This window comes from Phalangium opilio, unplaced genomic scaffold (assembly GCF_054372755.1).
Source record: "Phalangium opilio isolate 3A_F unplaced genomic scaffold, DU_Popi_V2 ptg000048l_1, whole genome shotgun sequence".
In the NCBI taxonomy this organism is placed as follows: domain Eukaryota; kingdom Metazoa; phylum Arthropoda; class Arachnida; order Opiliones; family Phalangiidae; genus Phalangium; species Phalangium opilio.
The window spans coordinates 5,460,597-5,482,445 of record NW_028324170.1 but is presented as its reverse complement, the minus strand read 5'-3'; the positions used below and the strand labels follow the sequence as shown (position 1 = coordinate 5,482,445).

At 35.6% G+C, this 21,849-nt stretch overlaps 2 protein-coding genes across 2 annotated transcripts; one reads left to right on the top strand and one right to left on the bottom strand.

The window, feature by feature from the left end:
• Positions 1-11,653: 11,653 nt before the first annotated feature.
• On the bottom strand, positions 11,654-17,101 carry LOC149673951 (prolyl 4-hydroxylase subunit alpha-2-like). Its single transcript, XM_089840037.1, has 12 exons — positions 16,984-17,101; positions 14,289-14,471; positions 14,068-14,234; positions 13,797-13,880; positions 13,479-13,652; positions 13,345-13,412; positions 13,140-13,251; positions 13,003-13,077; positions 12,750-12,803; positions 12,564-12,632; positions 12,147-12,243; positions 11,654-11,809 (listed from the first exon to the last, which is right to left on the bottom strand). Exons 1-12 carry the CDS (start codon positions 17,099-17,101, stop codon positions 11,724-11,726), a joined length of 1,287 nt encoding a protein of 428 aa, XP_089696163.1. The 3' UTR covers positions 11,654-11,723.
• A 1,288-nt stretch (positions 17,102-18,389) lies between these two features.
• On the top strand, positions 18,390-21,820 carry LOC149673950 (uncharacterized). Its single transcript, XM_089839758.1, has 7 exons — positions 18,390-19,219; positions 19,488-19,588; positions 19,668-19,737; positions 20,131-20,437; positions 20,853-21,067; positions 21,182-21,456; positions 21,575-21,820. Exons 1-7 carry the CDS (start codon positions 19,193-19,195, stop codon positions 21,780-21,782), a joined length of 1,203 nt encoding a protein of 400 aa, XP_089695884.1. The 5' UTR covers positions 18,390-19,192; the 3' UTR covers positions 21,783-21,820.
• The last annotated feature ends 29 nt before the right edge of the window (positions 21,821-21,849 follow it).

The window sequence follows — 21,849 nt, the reverse complement described above, 5'->3', positions numbered from 1 at the left end:
CAAGATGCTACGTGTACATATATGGCAATAACCCTGTAATACTCTCCTTAAGTATAGTTCTACCGTAGAGGCCTAGTCATGCAAGATAAAATTATTAAAGTGACTGCGCAAGCAGTCTTCGTTTAAAGGTTTCTCCTCCAAACCAAAACAGGATGTAGGCATGGAATACTGTGATGATTTTCCATCCTGGTAAAGGTTATTGAGAAGAATCACAGTAGGCTATCATAGTTTCTGTTTCCGGCAAATATTCCACCACCAGGAGACGCCCTTCTACCACTTTGTAAATAACGCGTTCAGCGTTCTGGTGGCATTTGCTTATAGACGCGTACTTACAGAGAGTGTTATAGGGTTTTAATAGGGTATAAAAAAGAATGAAAAGCCCAAGGTCGCTTTCGATTTAATTTAAAAGCAAATCGTGATTCATCATCATCCTTTAAGAGCAAGAGGAATGCTTATCATAAAATAGCGTTGTTTTCAAACAAATATAACGTCCGTCACACGACAGCACATTCAACAAACATTCCAATATTTAATACCAGCTAAGCTACCCGGCGTTGCATGGGATTTTTATGGAATTCAAGGTCTGGAACACTAAATAGTCTTTGGATCCACCGTTCGAATTGGTCAAATTCGGTAACGAACTATTACTGTGCATAAAAAACAAAACAGCTTTCTCCAATATACAGTTTGTTTCTGTATTTTACGAATGACCCCTTAAATTTAATTAAGAAACTGAAAGACAATGCTAATTTAAATGTAAGGGGTCATCCCTAAAACACTCAAATCAGTGACCAAGACGCCAAAATTTCATAGAACATTTCCGACTCCAAACAGCCCAAAGAACATTCTCCTTAATTTATACCAGAGTTATTAGAAACACCATATATATATATAAAACTTAAATAATCGAAAATTTATTTTATGAAGTTTCGCTATATTTTTAAATCAAGCAAGAACCCAAAATATTCACCCACACATATAGGAAAGGCACCCTTGACACGTACATATATTATCAGGGATTTTAACAGTAGGCGGAAGTCAATCAAGGCCCATTCATAGGGTGTTAACGCTGACAAACTTGGAAATACCTATTTATTAACAGTACAATAAAAAAATCAATTCCAAGGTCAAAATTCATTAATCAATAAGACGTGGGAATTTCTCAAATTTGACATTGTTCGGGTTCCTATATAGTTACAAACAAGATTTTGGTGGCGATGTGAGGACTGGTGGCGAAATAGACCCTAAATCATTATAATAACGACCAAATTTTAACAATCTTAGGTCCAGTCAAGAAGCGATATCTAGTTTTCTAGGGAGGAGGTATAAGATGCCTAAGTATTCGCGCGCCATAGTCCCAGTCCCCCTTCAAAATACAAGGGGGTACGTAAAAGGAGGCCGGGCTATTTTGCCTCTCCTCAGTCGGAAAATACATAATTTTCGTCATTCGCGTCGCGCTAACGTGAGTTTTCAAGAGCCAATGAGGTGCTGGTTGTAATTTAGAGGCGGGGTTTAACTCCGTACCTACGTTTGGACTGGAGATAAAGCTAGAAATGTGACGAATTTATACCTTCTCCCTAGTAAACTAGATATCGCTTCTTGGCCCAGTATTATACTTGTTGAAAAAAGGAAAGATTTCAAAGAACTCCCAAGTTTCGAGAGACTAGTTTTGTTTTTTTACATTCTGACAAGGCTTAGAGATACTTGCAAGCTGGTGCAGTAAATCCAGGTGACAGTCTTGTACTACTTTACATAATGGGTATTTAAACATCCCTAATCAATTAAAAATTTGTAACTTGTTCTCTCATCTCATTAATTATGGTAGTAAATTCTTCAAATTACAGTGATATACTGATAACCGGCATTTAGAGACACTTAATCAGTCTGTAATTTAAGGGGTGCTTAATAATTGCTTAGTTAGGAAGCAATTTATTCGGTTTTAATGGCCTAAGAATGACAACCCTGTTTTTAGTTTACGAGAGAAGAAGTCGGCTTCGAGCAAGGAGGATGTAGGTAACGGGGAAATTGAGAACACCTTTTTTAAGTTTGTATGAAACGTTCATGCTGAGTGTGATATTTTATCCAACAAATGCGATTTTACAAATTATTAAATTGGTAATTTTGGGGATTCTTAAATTAACGAATCAAGTCTAATATCTTTAGTAAATATGATCATGTATAGTGGAAGCCTTTTCAATGTTGCTCGCACTCGCTCTGAGCCAAACATTTGATTAAAAAAATTACCACTTGAACTTTTATCTATACAAAATATGTGCACCTTAGAGGGTGGTAGGTTCGAAGTACAGTGCATGGTATTTTTACAAGGGCCAACTTTTTCAAGTTATGATTAGAGTGTTTTAAAGATGGCCACTAAAATTTAAATAAGAAATTGAAACACAATGCTAATTTAATTCAGGGCACATCCTAAGTTGTGAACAGTGGTAAAATGTCAGAACATTTACAACTTGGTCCTATAATTGTCCTTTTTGGATTAATATTGATATGTCCCCGTTGGCCACGTGACTCTTTCTAATTGGAAGACGTCACTCGCGCGTGAAGTTGCGTAAGTCAATGTCTTCGATCAGCGAGAGTCTATAGGGGGAGTTGTACCCGGAAAGAGAAGGTATAAAAGGTAAGCACATAGCTCAATCTTTTCCACGCAATCTTTTAGATGAGATAGCGTTTCACACTGTATCACGTGATCGTTATCGGGAAAAAGCTATGGCATTTTTCCTCTCATCGAGACTCCCCCTATAATAAATCCTCCCATTTTCGACACATTACCAGTTTCTTGTTTCGTACTCATTTAACGACATTCTCCTTGGCTTCTTGGACTTATGTTAATGAGAACAGCGTAAAAAAAAACCGGCCATGGCTAATCTTAAATCCTGTCTTTAACCCTTTCAATTGCTATAATGTTTAGAGTAATTATCATTAAAATGGTAATTAGATGAATATATGATTCTTAATTTAATATTATGAAAGAAAGTAAATTTAGGCTGTTGAATCCAACAACACTGTCAAAACTTAACTTTATGAATAACCTCTAATTAAGAATTAGAAAGTAGTAAAAATACAACATGGTAATATTTCATAAGGGTGGGGAGGACAAAGACTATTTAGTGTCAACACGGACTGGAAACTCTTCCTGGTTTACACTACCCCCAAAACAAAACCAAAAAAAAAACCCCGTGCATTCACTTAAAACACTAGGCAACACTAGTATTAAAATAAATATAATTAACGCTAATTAAATACCAAAAAATATATTTGAATTATTTAAAAACGTTAAAGATGTTTGAATGTGTAACCTTCCTTGACTTCTTTAGTGTTTTAATTTTAATTTGCATGTGCCTCATGCATGCATGGGTTGGCGCGATGAAAAGTGGTTAGGTTTCTTTCTCCATTTTTTTTGGCTTTTTAGCTTTCGTGACTGGAGATAAGCAGCTAGACAATTACCGTCCCGTGTGTACTGTATTTAACCAATTGAAACACCGAAGCATTTGTATTCTATTAGCCAGTATTGATATCATCTGCGCGCGTGAGATTACAACCCGTTAAAATACAAGCCTATTAATAAAAAGCCCAAGTATATACGCGAAAACATTTAGTGCTCAGCCATTCAAGGATTACGTGACGCTATTCAGCCACCCACCTCTTTCAAATTTCAAACCATTGCGCAACTTCTTGTCTGTCTGTTAGTTACGCGGGAACATGGCGCGTACCTTTCCATCGCGGTTTATGTAGTTTTGAAAGTTATAAAAGTGTGAAGAAGGAAAGCAAGGAATATTGGAGACTGGATTCAGTGTGGTAATATTAAGAAACGTAACAACTTTGTCTGTCTGTTAGTTTCGGGGACTAAGACCGGCATCTCACTATAGGTTTTAAACTTCTAACGCGCCATTAAGTGTATGCTTTCTATCGCGGTCTGAGAATTTTCTTTGCTGTTTATGTTAGATTGCATTCTACTTATTGGGCTGGTTTATGTTGAGTGACGTCACTTTTTTAAATTATGTAAATGAGTTACCAATCTGATGAAGCAAATACCCACTGACTCTGATATTTTCCATGTGTTTCTATATTTTTCGGGGCCTTACACTATCATTTTACCACCGTTGACTATTGTGACGTCACTTTAATCTTATGTAAATGTGTAACCGAACTGACGAAGAAAGTACACGGGGCTCTGACGTTGTCGCATTTACAGCGTCACCAAATTTACAAAACAAATATCCACCGGTGTTTTCGTTTTTATTCTATTTCTTTTTAAGGCGTTTCAATATGATTTTAACTTGGAGATTTAAAACTTCAAGCACCGTGACGTCACTTTTATAATTTATAAATTCGTCTCAAAACTAGCGAAGCAAATTGATTTAAATGTCCGTTGGATATTCGGGTATTTTGTTTTGGGTTTTCATTAGCACTTGGTAGAAAAGTTCCAAAGTTCTACGACCGCTAAAAATGACTCATCTATCTTGGCGTTACAACGATTCGCCTTCCTAACAAGTTTTGCAAAAAGGGTCAATCATCAATAATTTTTCGGGAAACATTATCAGCGACGAAAAATCAATCGATTCCTAATCGAACACGATTATCAGTTTCCTTTCACCAAAAAAAAGTTTCGTTAGATAACACGGTGTGCCAACTACCTATTCATTAAAACTAATCACGATTAAATGCCTACGATAAAGATGCCATTTTCTACCAAAAATATATTTATTTCCAACGTATTTTGGGTTAGAATAATGGCATCTAGACGTTTTTATCTATGATAAGACAGTGTGGGGTGTCAACTACCTATTCATTAAAAATAATCACGATTGAATGCCTCGTATGAAGAGAGTTTGCCTTCTGACCCCATTGTATTTATGGTGAGATTGTTAAGGCTAGGTTTGGTTTGGTTAGGGTAGGGTATGGTTTGGTTAGGTTAAGTTTGGGTTTGGGGTTTTTTGTTTTACCTTAGGTTAAGTTTATGTTATATTTTGTTGCGTTAGGTTCAGTGGGGGTCAGGTTGCCGTCTTCTAGCCCTTCTTAAGTTAAATTTAGCTATTGACCAATATGGAGAAAATATACATACGTACAGAGCGGTAGTCCATCTTCAATTGTTACTATCGAATTATATCCGTATCCGTTTAAGGCACACACGATTTTAAATTCACAAATCACTAAACAATAATCACCACAATAAGGTTGCGCGTACAAAATACCAAACACAATTAAATAAACGACTGTGTCAATTTGTACGTAAAACACAAATTATTTCTTGTAAAAATTCCTCGGAACACGAGCGAAACAATCTTCGTACCTTTCAGTACAAAAGTGTTCAGTACAAAACGCGTACGATAATCACCATTTACACGGTTGGGTGTACAAAATACAAAACACAATACTGAATGTACCTATTTCTATCTAAAACACAAATTGTTCTTGCGAAAATTCCTTCGAACACAAACAAACAACACAATCTTCGTATCTTTCTAAATGTTCACTGAAAAAAACGTATTCGTTGGACTGTCCGACATAGCGTTTACTACCTGAATTATTGAAGATTTTTCTCACCATTGGTGGGCACGTTTTTGGTACGCGAATCAATTCAAATTTAGCTTTTCGAGGACCAGTTTCTTACGGTTTAAGCGTGGAAACATTTTCGCGAATGCTACGTTGGTATAACCTATTCGTACCAAGCGACTGTCGCTACAAGCTACTATTTTATTACGAGTGTGGATGATGGTTTTTGCGCCAAGGCATTTTTCTTAGACCAAGAGAGAGAATACTAACTTAAAACTCTCAGAGGAGACCATCTACCTCTGGTAGAGTGACTGCTGGCTGCTAGAAGCCCCGCGGCCGGCCGCTGCCGCCGTCTTACCTTTGTCGAAACAAGAATACCGATGAAAAGCATGGTTTACGCAATATGGTACATCAGTTAGAGAAAATGATAGTGCGTAGACCTTTTGACGTACGCAACCCTCAGTATCGGGACGTACAAGAGCTATAACACATTGCCGTCTCTGCGCACAAGATAACTATAGCGCATGGGCCAAAAAGCGAGATGGAAGGCAAAGTAATCCACCTCTGTTAAAATACTATAAATTACCGACAAACAGTAATTTAATCACACGTTTTTAAAGATTACTGTTGTCAATTTCACATCTGTACTTTTAATAATAATAATAATAATTAAAGCTTTATTGGATATCCCTGTTCAGTCGAAACTGGTTTACAAAGGGGTCCGTTAGATAAATTAATTGTTAAACATTAAAAATATGCTGTTTTACTTCTCTCTTAAACTCATTAATGTTAGCTATATTTTTTATATCACATGGTAAGTTATTCCAAGATTGGATTCCCCTGTTTTTTAAACTTTTCAAGTTGGTTGTCGTTAATTTTGATGGCAGAACAAAGGTTTTAAGATTTATGCGGGTATTATAGTTATGATCGACTAAATGAAACATATCAAGGATATACTTTGGCATTTGATTATTATAGATTTTATACATTAGTACTAATAGCTGATATTCATATTCTTGAGATAGGGTCATCCAATTTAGGTTTTTAAGAGCCTCTGTGGCAGATGATCTCTTATTTCGGAGTAATATTAATTTGGCACATTTATTATGTATAATTTGAAGTCTATGTAAGTATTTTTTGGGGCCAATATTGTAAAATAAATTACCGTAATTAAAGATGGGTTGGATCATAGATTTATGTAGCGTAATTTTACTTTGAATGTTCAAACATTTATAAAGTGGATGGACGAGCCAGAGTCTCTTATTTACCTTATTTAGTACATATTCAATGTGATCAATAAAATCTAACTTTTCATCTATGATGGTTCCGATATATTTATATGATTTTACCCGTGATATATCTAGGGACCCAAGTTTGATTATGTCTTGCGTTGTACCTCTTAATTTTTTAGGTTCAATAATCATAAAAACAGTTTTAGATTCATTAAAAATAAGGCCTCGTGAGGCTAACATTTTCTTTAGAGTTATTACGTCCGATTCTAATTCAGTGATCAATTTAGAAGCGTCATCTGATACAGAGAGAAGGGCATCGTCATCCGCGTATTCAAAAGACTTTGAAAATTTTAAGCATTTATGATTATGTCTCGTATATATGTTAAATAATAGTGGCCCCAAGATACTACCTTGAGGAACACCTGTAGATACAGTCATTGATTGAGATTTTGTATTACCAATTATTACGGATTGTGTTCTTTGACTAAGATAAGACGTGAACCATTTAAGGGTGCCCGTATCTGCCCCGCATGATCTAAGTTCATTAAGCAATATTTCATGATTTACGCAATCAAAGGCCTTAGACAAGTCAACAAAGACAATTCCAACATACCACTCTTTTTCTATATTTTGTATTATAGTCTCAAAAAGGTTCATGACACACGTGGTCGTCGAGTGACCCGGTACGAAGCCAGCCTGCATTTCATATAATTTCATTTTACCTTACAAAGTGAAGTATTCACTATTCTAAAACAAGGAATACATACACGTTCCTGCTAAAACTAAAAAAGCCCCCAAAATAAAAGTAAGTGGCATCATTGCTGCTGCGAAACCATTTTAAATGAACCCTCGTTCTCAGATGCCCGAGGAAGCTTTAGAGTCTAAGACGTAAGGAAGGGGGATTTGCAAAAGGGAGGGGTAAATATTTTATAAAGGGGTCCAGGTTTCTTAAAGAAGTCCCTCCGAGCGATTCGGCATTCTCCCGAAATTGAGGGAGAATTTATAAAGCCGAATTCGACCCCGAGAAAATACTTAACTCTGAGAAAGAGTCGAGTTGGATCATGCATGGACAGCGAGACGATTAATTGCGGTGTGATTTAAAAATTGGATAATGTAGCTCGCACTTGACGCGTCACGCTGCTTTATTGTCAACTCACGCGTCACTTTAACCTACCCCCCCCCCTATGTCCCATCCCTCCCCTTTTCAGGATTGTTCGCAGTCTTTTACTAAATTGTCCATCGGTGGATGGGTTTAAAGGATTAGATTTTAAAGGTATATTTTAAAATTTAAAGTGAGTTTGTGGGTGTACAAATTTCTTTCGTCTATACAACTTGGCGCCCTTTTTTTGGGGGGGGGGGCTGATTTTAAGGGTGCCAATGAATTTTGAACATTTTTAAAATTGCTTTATAAGTCGGGCTAAGGCGTTAAAAATTGCAGATTTTTTCATTAAAATTCAGATAATTTCAACTGAAAAATAATCAATGCCTTAGTAATTAAATATATTTGATTGAAAAAATAAGATGGTATAGTGAGAAAAATAGCCAATGCAATGATAATTAACAATTTTTGTTGAAAAATAAGCTAATTGCAGTAGAACATCAAACAAATGTCTTCAAAATTATCCTTTTTTAAAAAATTAAATTAACAAAATTCAACAGAAAATTAAGAAATTGTTCCTTGAACATAGGGAATAATAAACTTATTTAAGCGGAATATTGACCCATGCCTTAAAACTTAATTTTATTGAAAAAAATCTGGCATAATTTAATTAATGCTTTGAACATTTTAATTTTTGTTTAGGCCAAGTTACCACATTAATATTAAGCTTTTTATCACGAATAACCAAATTTTAACTAATGCCTTAATTATTTATATCAGTTTTTATTGGGAAAACTAAATCAAAATCAAATTCCCACCAATATATTAACGCGATAAAAATCATCAAATTTCGACAAAGATATAATGTATTAAAAATTCCATATTTTATTTAAAAATAACAAAATTTCCACCAAAATATTTAAGTCATAATGAAGATTATACCTGTAAGCCATATATATATATATACGAATATAAATAATATATATTATAAATATATATATTATATATATTTCGCTTCAAGATAAATCCCAGATTCCAAAAAAAAAAAATAAAAATAAAAAAAAACCCTGTCTTTATTTTTTAATTCGAAGTACGCAATCAAAAAACAAAACCTAAAATTCCTTTCCAATTTCAAATAATTTTTATAACAAAAAGAACTAAAAGAAACTGAAGAAAAAAAACCCACGATTGAATAAATTGAATTTAATAATTTAGGGGATCCAATTAAATTAAGGGGAGGGGGGAAGAGGGGGTAACATGGAACAATAGTAGAACTAAAAAAAGAAATCAAGGTGTATTCACTAACTGAGTCTTTAAGGGGGTGCGAATTCTCAGAGTTGATGATGCGTGATACGAGAGATATATCCTGGGCAGCGCGTGCGGCAATTGAACGAAAAAATAGACGCATCCTAACCGTTTTGTTTTGTAAACGACCCCTTGCTTATCTCTATTCCCGGCCCGTTCTCTCCATTAAAAAAAAATCTCTCCTTAGAAAAGAAGAATTCATTTTTTTCTGTGTACCTTGTTCTTTTTTTAAAAAAATATACGCTGCTGCCCGGAGTTTAACAAGATGGGTGCGAAACAAGGTACGTTTCTTCAGACTCGCTTTATTTAAACTGCGGAGATTTTTGTAAGAGCATAATTTCATAAGATATGTTCCATAAGTTGGTTACAAACAGCAGGTTGTCATGAAGTGACGTAGGTCATAGATTCGAGGTAAAGCGACGCCTGGTGAGGCGCTGTTAAAGGCTTAGTAATGCAGACTAGATAGGAAGATGGAAGTTCTGCAAAACTAACCGAGTGTAGTAATTCTCTCTTGTCGTTCTCAAACTAGCAACTCAGTAAGTCTTTAGCATTACGAAATATATGTAGTGTCATGCGGTCGACTTACTGAAGATGGACTGAGAAACAGGGTGCAGTCAATTCTCGCTTGTCGTTTTCAAACCAGCTCTCAGTAAGTCTCTAGCATTACGAAGTATAGGTAGCGTCATACTTATGGAACATATCTTATAAACTCCCTACTGAAGTTCACATAGACGCCTCTCCATGTACCAGCTCGGCGTTGGCGATGAATTTTTCTACGGCGGCGACCGCAGCGCTCTGATGCGGAATTTTCTATTCTTGTAAGCCAAAAAATAAATAAAAATGGTTCCACTAGCTAAAAGGGGCGTGTGAGACAGTAATGTAGACGGAGGGAAACATCAATCTGTTAAAAAATAGATACAGGCTAATCCGAATAATCGACTACTTATTTCATTAATAGTAATTGGTAATTGGATCTTTCGAAGTGACCTGCTCTAAGTAACTCTCATGTAATAAACTCCCGCTTCGAAGAAGACTGTTTGTAAGTTTTTGAAAATTGTTCATGTATCCCCTCTGCCCCTTCTTATATTGTAAATCTGATATTTTGTGAGTTTTGATATTTTGATGTTTGTTACTCGATTTCTAAGGTAAGCACTAAAGCACAGGGTAACAATACTGATACTTGTCAAGGGAGAGATAGTCGTATACGGTTAGACTTGAATTTATAGGAAAGAAATTGCGTATTATTTTCCTCGCGGGCTCTCTGGCACATTGAAATTCCTGTACCTGCATTTTTACATTCCGCTCTTATACTATGGCCACCTCACCCGCCCTACACGTTTTGTGGTTTTTTACGCTACCTTACTTAAAGAGATACTTAACTTCACCTCAAATTCAATAAGGACATCCCGAGAAAATTCTAGAATTAGAGCAAAATAGATACAAAAATCCTATAATTTTCAAATATGTCCTAGTTAATCCTATTTTTAACAAAAATATATGTCCCTTAAAATTACATGATTGACAAATTTATTTGTCTTATAAAAATCATATATTTTACAAAGATATTCTATAAAATCCCATGATTGACAAATATGTATGTCCCATAAATTCATATATTTTACAAACAAATTCTATAAAATCCAAATTTTTTGGCAAATATGTCTTTTGAAATCCACATATCCTATGAAATCCTATAATTGACAAATACTGCCCCAAGAAAGACAGGATCTATAAAATTCGCGCATATCATTCTTCATTAATATGCCATTTAAAAATTGGTAAACAAAAACACCAATCAATCGTGGAAATTATACTGGCAATTATTAAAATTCCTAAAATAATAATAAAAACAAAATTGTAGAAGTAAGGTGTCCCTTTAAGTGATTTTTTATACCATCGTCCCGTGCAGGGAGGAGCTGTAAAGACGTAAAACGTAAGAAAAAAAAAAGCACTATAGAAATGCGTTTAAAAATGCAGCGCGTTTTCGTTCCATAAGCGAATATCAGAATATTAATAAACTGGTGTCTTAGAGGACACAATAGAAAGGAGAGGTTGAGGGTTTAAGAAATGGGCGCGTTTTATCTCATTCGCGGGACAAGTACGAAAAGAGCCCCCCCCCCCCCAGAGGAGAGAGTTAAGTGGAGAGCGAATATTTATACCTATAAAGTAGTATCTGTAATTCTGTGCCCCATCGATGGAAACTAAGTTCTCCCAGCTCTCTAAGACGATTCAGTCGCCCTCTGTATATTCAAAATATAATTTGGATCGGCACGTCCCTGACGAATCGGGAGGTGCTCAGAAACGTCGTTCACTGCCGTGCGTGGCCTTTCCTTGCCATACATTTACCTCCATTTAACTCTCCTCTAAGGTTTATCTATGGCGAACAGCCGGCTGGTATGCTACTGCCACCTAGTGAGCATATTCTAAATTAAAATTTACTTTACGGATAAATTAAGTAGTGTAATTAACGTTTAATAGCGTTAAGAAAAGAGGCCTTAAAAACATCAAGTTTATCTGTAAGCAAACATATTTATTTTAACCCATGAATTTTAATGTCCTTTTGGTTTTATGTCTTGGCATTAAACGTCAAGAAAAGCTTCTTTAGGATTTAATTTGCACTTCTTCAGGAATGTTTGATGGTGACTTCGGAACCATTTATTCGAAACTTGATAAAGAAAAAAAATTGGAAAGAAAATTAAAGTTTTATTCCATCAAAGAGAAACTTAAATAGCAAGCGCGCTTTTTAATAACTAGTAGTGTTACTTGAATGAGTCAAGGACAGTTTTCTGTCGAATTTTCTCGCTTTATATTACTCTACTAATTATCAACTTATCAATTCATTAAATTAACTATAATTCGTTAGGTGGTACTTGATGTCAAATAGGGGTACTCCCCAGTACTTCGCGAGGAAGTCTAACGCGTAGTGTCCATATCGGAAACTTAATTGCTCGTATTATCTTTAATTATGTGCACAAGAACAGAAAATATTTAAGTTAGCTTACTCCATTTATTTCCTAATAATACTGGGCATGCTCCGTGAACAGTTAACTTATCTCCTGAACCGTCCGAGAACAAATTCCACCAGAAAGCGGCTGAACCCTTAAAAGACAGAATTAAGTCATTGTAAAAGACGAGTGTATTTGAAAACATTAATTTAGGTTTTGAACAAGATAAACCATCCCTTGATAACACTACCAAGAACTCATTTAACGCCCGAGAACGTTCAAAAACAGAACAGAGCTGTAAGGGATACTTGACCTTAGCAAGCCTAGAAAGACGCGGTGCTGAAAGTATCAGTTCATAGAAACCTAATTAGGTTCTCAACTCTTATATGGGTTCTTTACACTACCAAAAGTACTAGCGGGAATAACGGAGCCATAGTCTTGGCTTAAATGTACTTGTTATAAAAAATAAATCACCTTTTTGGGCCAAATTGCTATACCGATGTTTGGAAAAGCAGTGGCACCACCGGCTTCTACATCTGATAACTAAAAATCATGATAAACATTACGTGTATGATCATACGCAACGCAACCCTTAGCTATTTTCTCCTGGAATTTCACAACCAACTTATCAAAGTTCTTATAAAAAGACGAAAGTCTTACGTAATACATCAATGTCGCAATTCTATCGCCTGATTCGCCAATTTTGCTGGTAGCCTAACAGATGACATCATAAACAGTTAATTAAAATGTAATTAGTACGTGAGGCCTGATTATATAGTAAATACAACTGCTTTCATTACAAGATTTTTTCTTCAAAAAAAAAAATTTAAATATTTGGATGCTTAGGGAGTAAGTTAAGTACGTGCAAAAGAGTACTTACCTATTTCGAAAAGATGGAAAAGGGTATACTTACTGAAAATGTACCATCTGGTCTTTGTAAGAAATCTTTATGGGGACCGTAGTGTCCACCAATCCCATAATTTGTTACCTAAATTAATTAATAGGTTAATTGATATTGAATATCTGATATTTTCGTAATAAATTTAAAACCTGATAGCTTTCGGAACCAAGCTGATTGATTCCCGCATTTAGCCCCAATAACATTTCAGATTTTCGAGTCACCTTACTCAATAATTTGCCCGAGTTAGACTGAACCCATCCGCTGAAAAATAAAATATGAGCTTGCAACTCCAAAAGCTACTGGCAATTCTAAAGATACAGGATACATTATGTTAAACTAAGTCTGATTGCTTACTTGCTGCTTGTGCGTGCTGATCCAGGTTTGCTTTTACCGTTCGGATCGTAAAGTAGGGATCGGTTCATCTGATCAAAGTAAATTTTAAGTACCTTAATTTCGATCACTTCGATCAAAGTTATTAAGGATTTTACCTTCGGCCAGGCGTGAATTCGAAACTCCTTGGTTTCTTTGTTACTAAGGACATCGTGAAGTAAAGCGATAAATGGGAGCTTGGAAACAACTTCCAATTTAACTGGTTGTAAGAGGTAGTACGGATGATGTCCTTTGAAGTAACGACATGATAGTTCTCGTTCTAATACGGTAGTCTGAAAGTATTTCAAAAGTACAAAGGTCAGGTTTTAATTTTCCGTATCCCATTTGATGGAGCATTGCAACACATTCCTTGCTTGGAAAGTTGGACCAACCTTGCCGCCGTGCAATGAGAGTGGCTGCACAATCGATCTACTTACTTCTATTTTCTCTCCTCTGCATAATTTCTCGTAGTTTTCAGTCAGAACGTCTCTTTTTGGGGCTACGAGTGATGAATTTTTCTTCTATGAAAGTGAAATTCAAATTATTTTATGTTATTTAACGCAATAAAATCATCTGTGATTTAAAGCTCTATGCCTTATCAGGATGATTAAAGCGAGAATACTACTTTGTAATTAGCTAAACAATGTCAGACAATCTCTATCTTTCTTAAAATAATTAGTGTGTTTAAGGGATATTACGTTCGCTAACCATTTGGTTCAAATCATCAAGATAGCTTTGTATTTCTTCATCGGTGGTACGAGCGCTGAATCCATCCGCAAATGAGGTTCTGTTCTTGGCCGCTTTGTACCACGCCATACCATTTTCAAACTTTTTCATATTGACTTGAATCTTTCCGACGTACAGACAGTCTCTGGCTTAAATTTTGTCTCGTATTAAACTCTACACGCCTGTTATAATTAACGCTTTACCTGTCAGTTTGAGGTTCGTAGGTAGCGGCTTCGGCTTTAACAATAAGTTTCCATCGGCCAAAGAAGTATGATCTATCTGGTACGTTTTTTGCAATCTATCAATACCTTCGGCCGCTCCTTCCAGGTCTTCGATTGAGGGAAGCTCGTCGTTTTCTTGCATTTCGCTTACGTTGAACATTACCTCTGTTTGAGATAATTAAACCAAACTGTGCTAACGTGAAATTTTCGAAATAGGATACTTGGTTTATTTATTGATGGGTTTATGGTCATTAATTATATTGTTTATCGTTTTTAGGTCAAGTATATTTTAAATACAGTCTAAGCCAATTAAAATTACAGGGGATAAGCCTGACATAATTGTAATAACGTAGTAAGCGCCATTTTCTCATAATTTCGGCTAAACATGATGTCGAAGTGTGAACATCATATCATCCACCTTAATTTTCTGTCTTTAAGCACTCTTTCAGATAAACTTGGTCTATTAGAACCCTCATAAGTTCATATGATATGATATGCCTTATAAACTTATTGTACCGTTAAAATAAACGTATGACTAACCTAACCTTTAACTAGTTAGCTAAGATATGGTGGTGGTCCATTTAGAGGCGATGACAGGTCGCGTGCGAAAATTTCCACCCTGTACACAACATCTTTATAGATACTTTTAGTAAAAACGTATTTTTTTCTATAATAAATAATGATATTTTTCAATAACTATGACTTCATTCTGCTCTATTTTTTTTAAACCTTGAACCAAAAAATGTACCCAGAATTGTTTTTTAAATTGAATGAATGTTGATATTGACTTTCACCTGAATTGAACTATTTTTATTACCTCTCCGTGTGACGTAGTCCAGGAGAGGTTCTGTAACGGCCGTGTCTGTGTGTGTGTGTGTGTGTGTGTCTGTCTGTCTGTCTGTCCGTTGTCACACCCACGTGACCGCGTTCGCAGTTTGCGTATCGGAGCAAACGTGTTCGCCATTTCCGAACTGCTTTCACAGACACGGAAATGGCTCCTCTACTTGAGTTCTCACACCACCATCTTCTCGTCTTTGTCCATCCCACACGGACACCAGTCTGTACTTACTGGCTTCTAATCACCACCATCTTTTGGTCTTCGTCCATTCCACTTGGACACCAGTCTGTACATACTGGCTTCTAATCACCACCATCTTCTGGTCTTTATCCATCCCACTTGGACACCAGTCTGTACGTACTGGCTTCTAATCACCACCATCTTCTGGTCTTTGTCCATCCCACTTGGACACCAGTCTGTACATACTGGCTTCTAAACACCACCAACCTTCTTCCGTCAATTCCACATAGACACCAATCTGTATCATTGGCTTCTACTCCATTATCATCGTTTGGTTTTAGGATATACGCGGCGATCAGCTAGGGTTACGAGAAACGTCTAGCCTCCCTAAGGTGGGATCGCCACCAAAGGTTTTCGCAATTGCGCTTTTTCCTTACTATTATAATGGAAACGAATAGTATATATACCCCAAAATCTGAAGGAAGCGGGCAGGAGGGGTACCCTTCACTTTAAACGTCAATATTAGCAAAGTATGAGATAATAATAGGTATAACTTTATTTTAAACGATGTAACTATTATTAATGTTAATTTTTGAAGATTAAAATAATTAAAAATAATTATATTTATTTAAATATTAAAGATAAACCTCTCGTGCAAAGAGAGAGAGATTAAATCATTGCCTCCAATATCTACCAAGGCCCGTGAATGCGATATATTTCCTTCATTGCCTCCTATATCTATCAAGGCCCGTGCATTGTGATACATTTCATTCATTGCCTCCTATATCTATCAAGGCCCGTGCATTGCGATATATTTTTCAAAACAACAACCAAAATGGGAAGCTCCTCTCAGAAACATAATAATTTCTTTTCTCTGTATATGAATTGAAAATATGGATAATATTGCGCTCCTTCTTTAATGGTATGAATCCTTGCCTGTCTATTAATATTTTACGTAGAAGTAATACGTTCGTTTTGTTTTGATGTGTAAAGTCATCCTACAGAACTATAATATTCCCTTTATCCATAATATAAAGTGAATATGTGGAAATATTTTTCGTAATTATGATGCATTTTGTAGTTTTGTAGCTTTAAAGCTCTGTTTCATTTAGATATTCCAAGGATAGTTTTTAATATTATTATTTGAAATGGCTGTTTATATATTACTTGAGCTATACTACATCTGTATATAGAATAATCCTTGATCTAATGATTTCGTGAAGAAGGCTAAGGTCTGGACTCTGTCGGGTAAATCAAGTATTATCCGCTATAGGCGTAGTGAACCAAAGAGTAAATAATTGAGACCTGAGGTGTAGTAAACTTTGGGTTTTGATGTTCGTGTCTGTAATGAAGGACATTAACGGTTCAGAGTGAGCCGAAAGTTAAATACACGTTTAAATAATCAGGTTTAAATTTTATAATAGAAGAAAGCATCATGGTAGAAATTAGATCACAAAGAAAGGGCTAATCGTAATCGGGTTATAGCTTTGAAGTTTTATTCTTGTTATGGAGCGCATTGACTTCTTGACACGGAGAGGTAATATTTTGGTTTTCCCAACTTGTTTATATCTCAAACAACTATCACTAGGGAACCACGTGGATTTTGCATGTCTACTACTATATTTATATTTTACGACTCAGAATAACTGATGTTCGTACCATACGCTGTGTCGGTGAGAAGTACATTTTCAATAATATCCAAATCAATAGTTGTTCTTCTCAAAAGTAGGTAATTGTGAACAGGGTTATTTCCAATTTCAGCTGAAGAATGTCTCATTTCCGAATATACTTCTTCGTATCGATCCACATAACTATATATGCATGTATCAGAGGAAAAAGTTGTTATTAGTGAAACCCATAATCATTAAACCGATATAGTAAATACCGGTTGGCTATTAAATCCGGGAAGCTTAGGCCTAGCTAGTTGCGAATAATGAACAAAGGTACAAATAAACCCTTTTTTTTCTGATAAGTCTGCATCCATGAATTAAGGGGAATGTTCTTTGGATAATTTTGAGTCGCAAAATGTAAATTCTATGAAGACATTTTGCCGTCCGGGTCACTGTTTTCGAGTTATAATTTGTTTAAGTGTTTTAGGGATGGCCCCTTAATTAAATTAGAAATCATCGTCTTTCGGTTTCTTAATTAAAATTAAAGGGTCATCCGTAAAATACTCCATCCAATCTTAATTTGATAACAGTGACCCGGACGGAAAAATGGAGATAGAAGTAACATTTTGGACTCAAAATTGATTTCCTATAGAAGATCCCCCTTAGTTTATGGCGGACTTATCAAAAACACCCTGTATATAAATAGTGCGGTACTATTTACCTATTTGTAAGTTACTTTCTCAAGCCAACAAAGATTTTTTCGGTACATATTTACTGGAATACCTTTGTAGAGTATCGATTTTCTTTCTAGTTGCGGTGATGTAATCCTTCAACATATTCATAACAATGTGTTCAGACTCAACTAAACCCAAAAATTTCGCATTTGAAGTATAAAAATTTTGGGCATAAATATTTTGTAATATTACAAGTAAACAATAAAGGGAAAATGCGAGACATTTATGGTTACGTTGTGCGTACATTGCGAAATTCGTTAAAATTAATGTATATTAATTATTTTAATTAAATTATATCACTTTATGGTGCATCGCGAAGCGTGTTTAATATAAGTTAAAATTAATGAAGTTTTGGTAAAATATAAGAGAGAAAGAGGTAGAATTGTATAAAGAATATGAATGTGTTTCTTGTTTTATCAGCCGCATTTGGTCAATGTTATAAAATAACGTAAATATCGCGTAACCGAGGGGCTGGTCGTTTGTTAAAAATCCGAGTACACTTGTCCAAAATCTCTCTTTAAATTTTAGAAACGAAGATATCTCGCCTCAAATTTAGAAATCCTTGTATCTCACACGGTCATACCATAAATTCTAGAAATATTATTTAAAAATTCCATTCTAGTTTAGTTCATAAATCTTATTCAAAGGTTCAGAATTAAAAACTTAATTAGATATCTCCTTCGAAAATCGACCAAAACCTTATTCAGAAATTGCTGAAATCTCCTTATTTAAAAAAAAAACACCCTCAACATAAAAATCCTACAACATATTAGTGATATCTGAAATAACAGTAAAAATTTAACAATTCGTAGCATAATCTGAGAATTTTATAATCCCGCACTGTACACTAATACGGCAAATGTCCAACCCCTCGCTATTAATATTGTTATAGTTTTAAGCGGTGTAGTTGTAAAAGAGTGTATACCCCGTTTAAAATAAAGCCTCGCACTCTATTCTCTGAAATTTTCACGAGGCCAATAGTTTCTATGATAAAGTATTAACCGAATGCAGCTGCATTAACATTATAACGAAATATAAAGACTTGAAGGAGAGAGAGAGTGACGGAGCCGTAACCTCTTTTCTCCCTGATATAAAGAGACTCGACGTTGTTACCTTTCGGACTGCTGTTTTAAAAAATGGCGGACATCATGTTCAAAATAAATAAATAAAATTAAACCCATTAAACCTATAGTTGAGTTTAACTGAAGTAACTACTTCTTTCTAGTTTGTGTATAAAAAAAACTAATTAAAATTTATGGCTAGAGAAAATGCCAGACTTTAGTGTCAGAATATGAATTTATTAATAATTGCGGTTTCGAAAATTCGTTTCTTTTTCTTGAATTATTAATTTACGCTTTGGGAAAAGTATGATAAGATCGATATTGTAAAGAAAACGGGTGCGAAACGTAATCCAACCGCATTCAAAGCCTAATATTAACCACAATTGCCTGAAACGAGACGAATCTAGAAATGTATCAAACAGATATTTCTTCTTTTATCCATTGATTTCTTTCTTTTGGAATAATGGCGTTAAAACTTGGAACTTATCGGGTTCGTTTTCATCAAAATTATTTCTTTTTTAATTAAAATAATAATAAAAAAAATAGTAGTGGTAGTGCATGCACCACCTTAAATTTAGACAATGAGGGAATTTTTGAGTTCTCAGAACTTGGTTTTTGGATTTAGTCTTGTTTGTAGTTTCGCACCGAAACGAAACCATTAACAAGACTTTTATTTCTAGAGATTCTGTTTAGGGATGCCCAAAAGATCATTTAGTTTTAAATTAATTCTTAATAAAGTTATTAAATTTTAATTATAGGATTACAATTATACTAGAACGGATTATTGGGAAAATTACAAGCTCGGGGTGGAGGTTTTGGATGATGTCATCGACTTCGCGTTTAAAAGACTTAATTTAACGTGGGACTTCTTTTTATTCATTATCTCATCAAGTAGGTCTACGCAAATTCGTTCTTCGTTAAAACACAATCTATTGTAGGTTACAGTTCATTGAAGCTGAAAATGCTACGAACGAATGGCCGGAACTCCGAGAAAAGCTCATACATCAGGTATTATCTTATGGAACATGGTTTAAAATACGATAAACCGCGTTCAAACTCATGACGCTTACTTAAAGGGACTGTTAATATGGTAGTGACGGGTGGGTAAAAATTATCTGAAATACGTCACAGGCACCACGTGACTGAGGAAAAAGCTAGGTTCAAAGAAACTTAATTCGAAAACTAACACTTCGGGGAATTAGCACTGCGTTCTTGCAAAAAACAACCGAACTAAGTGTCCAGTCCCACCCCCTGTATTGTCTTTGTATCTTGGCGTCACGTGGTGCCTTTGTACCCTCCCGCCAATGCCTTCTTTACAATTCGTGGACAATGTTAAGCTTGTCCAACTGTACAGATGTCCTGACAGATAATTCTTCAACTTAGACAGTTTTGTCTTTGTAGAAGATTGATTTAATCGCGGCTCAAATTGTTCCGAATCCAAATTTTGACGTCAACTACACGATAACGTCTCCATTTTCGACGACTTTCACGGCGATCCTGTCTTCGGATCAAGCTAGTACTTCTCAACCGGTGTACGCCGTGTTTTTTAGTTTGAGTACGAAAGCTTGGCTATGCGTCATTTCCCACATAGTAGCCGTTTCAATTATAAGAACATTGTCCGAAGCCAAGAAGAAGGGCAATTCAAGATCATTGGCCCAAGCATTTTGGGCGCAAATCTTTAACAATTGGGGAAGCTTTCTTCAAAAACGTAATATAATATTTTTTAAACCTGCGATTGACTTTATTTGAAGAGTGTCCCTGAATCGGAGTCCCAATAGAAACCTAATTAAACCTAACCAAACCAAACATGACCTTACTGACTAAATGACGCAATTTATCACGCTTTTGTAAAAATACTGTCATATGAAAATGCGCTTACTTATAAAATCCACGCTGAACCATGAAAGAACAAGCCTAATTCTTCCATGGCTGAGGCTTGAGCCCTATAAGTAGGGCCAAGAGGCTAGTTCTTCCATGACTGAGCCCTCTAAGAAGGGCCAAAAGGGTTAAAATATGAAAAGACGGGGAAATTGTCCCCAAAAAAAACAAAAGTGCGAACTCGTTCAGACCTTGGTAAACCATCGCCAGTTAGGCTTTTGCGTTTGCTTCTTTGTTTATTACAGCTCAGAGTCACGCTCCGAAAACGTTCATTTCCAAATTCGTCTTTCTACTGCTTTTGATTGAAGTGGTGGTGGTTCTCGCGTTTTATAATGGAAATTTTCAAGCCGGTTATGTCATAACAAAATCTGACGCCATCAACACCCTGGATCAATTGATAACTACGAATGCCCGAATTGCCATACCCGGCATGTCACCCGCCAGAAATCCAATTATATATGTGAGTATAAAATTAATACTACATTAACACTTCGAAGCGGTATACGGAGAGAGTATTCGAAATTGTTCGTCCGAAAATGATACTAATCTTAGCAAATGGTCTATTTAACGAAAGTTGAGCACCCACTTTGAGAAGTATCAAGCTATATCGAATAAAATATCAGTAATCGACTCGGATGATTATGACAAATTGGTCGATAATGGGACGATGGACAAAGATATTTTGAGTGGAAAATGCGTCGTAGTCGATGTTGTGGATAATATAATTGGTTACATGGTCAATTCTACCCAACCTTTTTATCTCAGCAAGTCAAAGTACTTCCCAGTTCCGGTCGTCTTTCAGACCAGGAAAAACATCTCTAAGATCCTCTTAAATAAAATCAACTTAAGGTAACTTTAAACGTTCGGTATTTCACACTCCAAACGCACAGGCATTGTAGGAAACGAATCAATAGTTAGAAAGCTGCTAATTGAAATCCCTTTAATTTAAATTAAAAATTTCTTCCAGAATTTCACGTTTCGTGGAAACCCAACAACGCACTCCTTATGAAAGACACATTGACTTAAGCATTCGAAAATACGCTGATTCAGCCGAAACTGTGGTTGACCCTTTGACTTTGAATGATTTGGAACCCATATTTCTCTTGCTCGTAACCGGTCATTTTCTCTGCACCCTAACGTTCATTGCCGAAAGAAAAAGATTCAAAATCTGCTAAATGATGTAAAGAATAAAAATAAACACAAAGGTTTAATGTGTAGCTATAGTTAAATAATGGGTTCGGT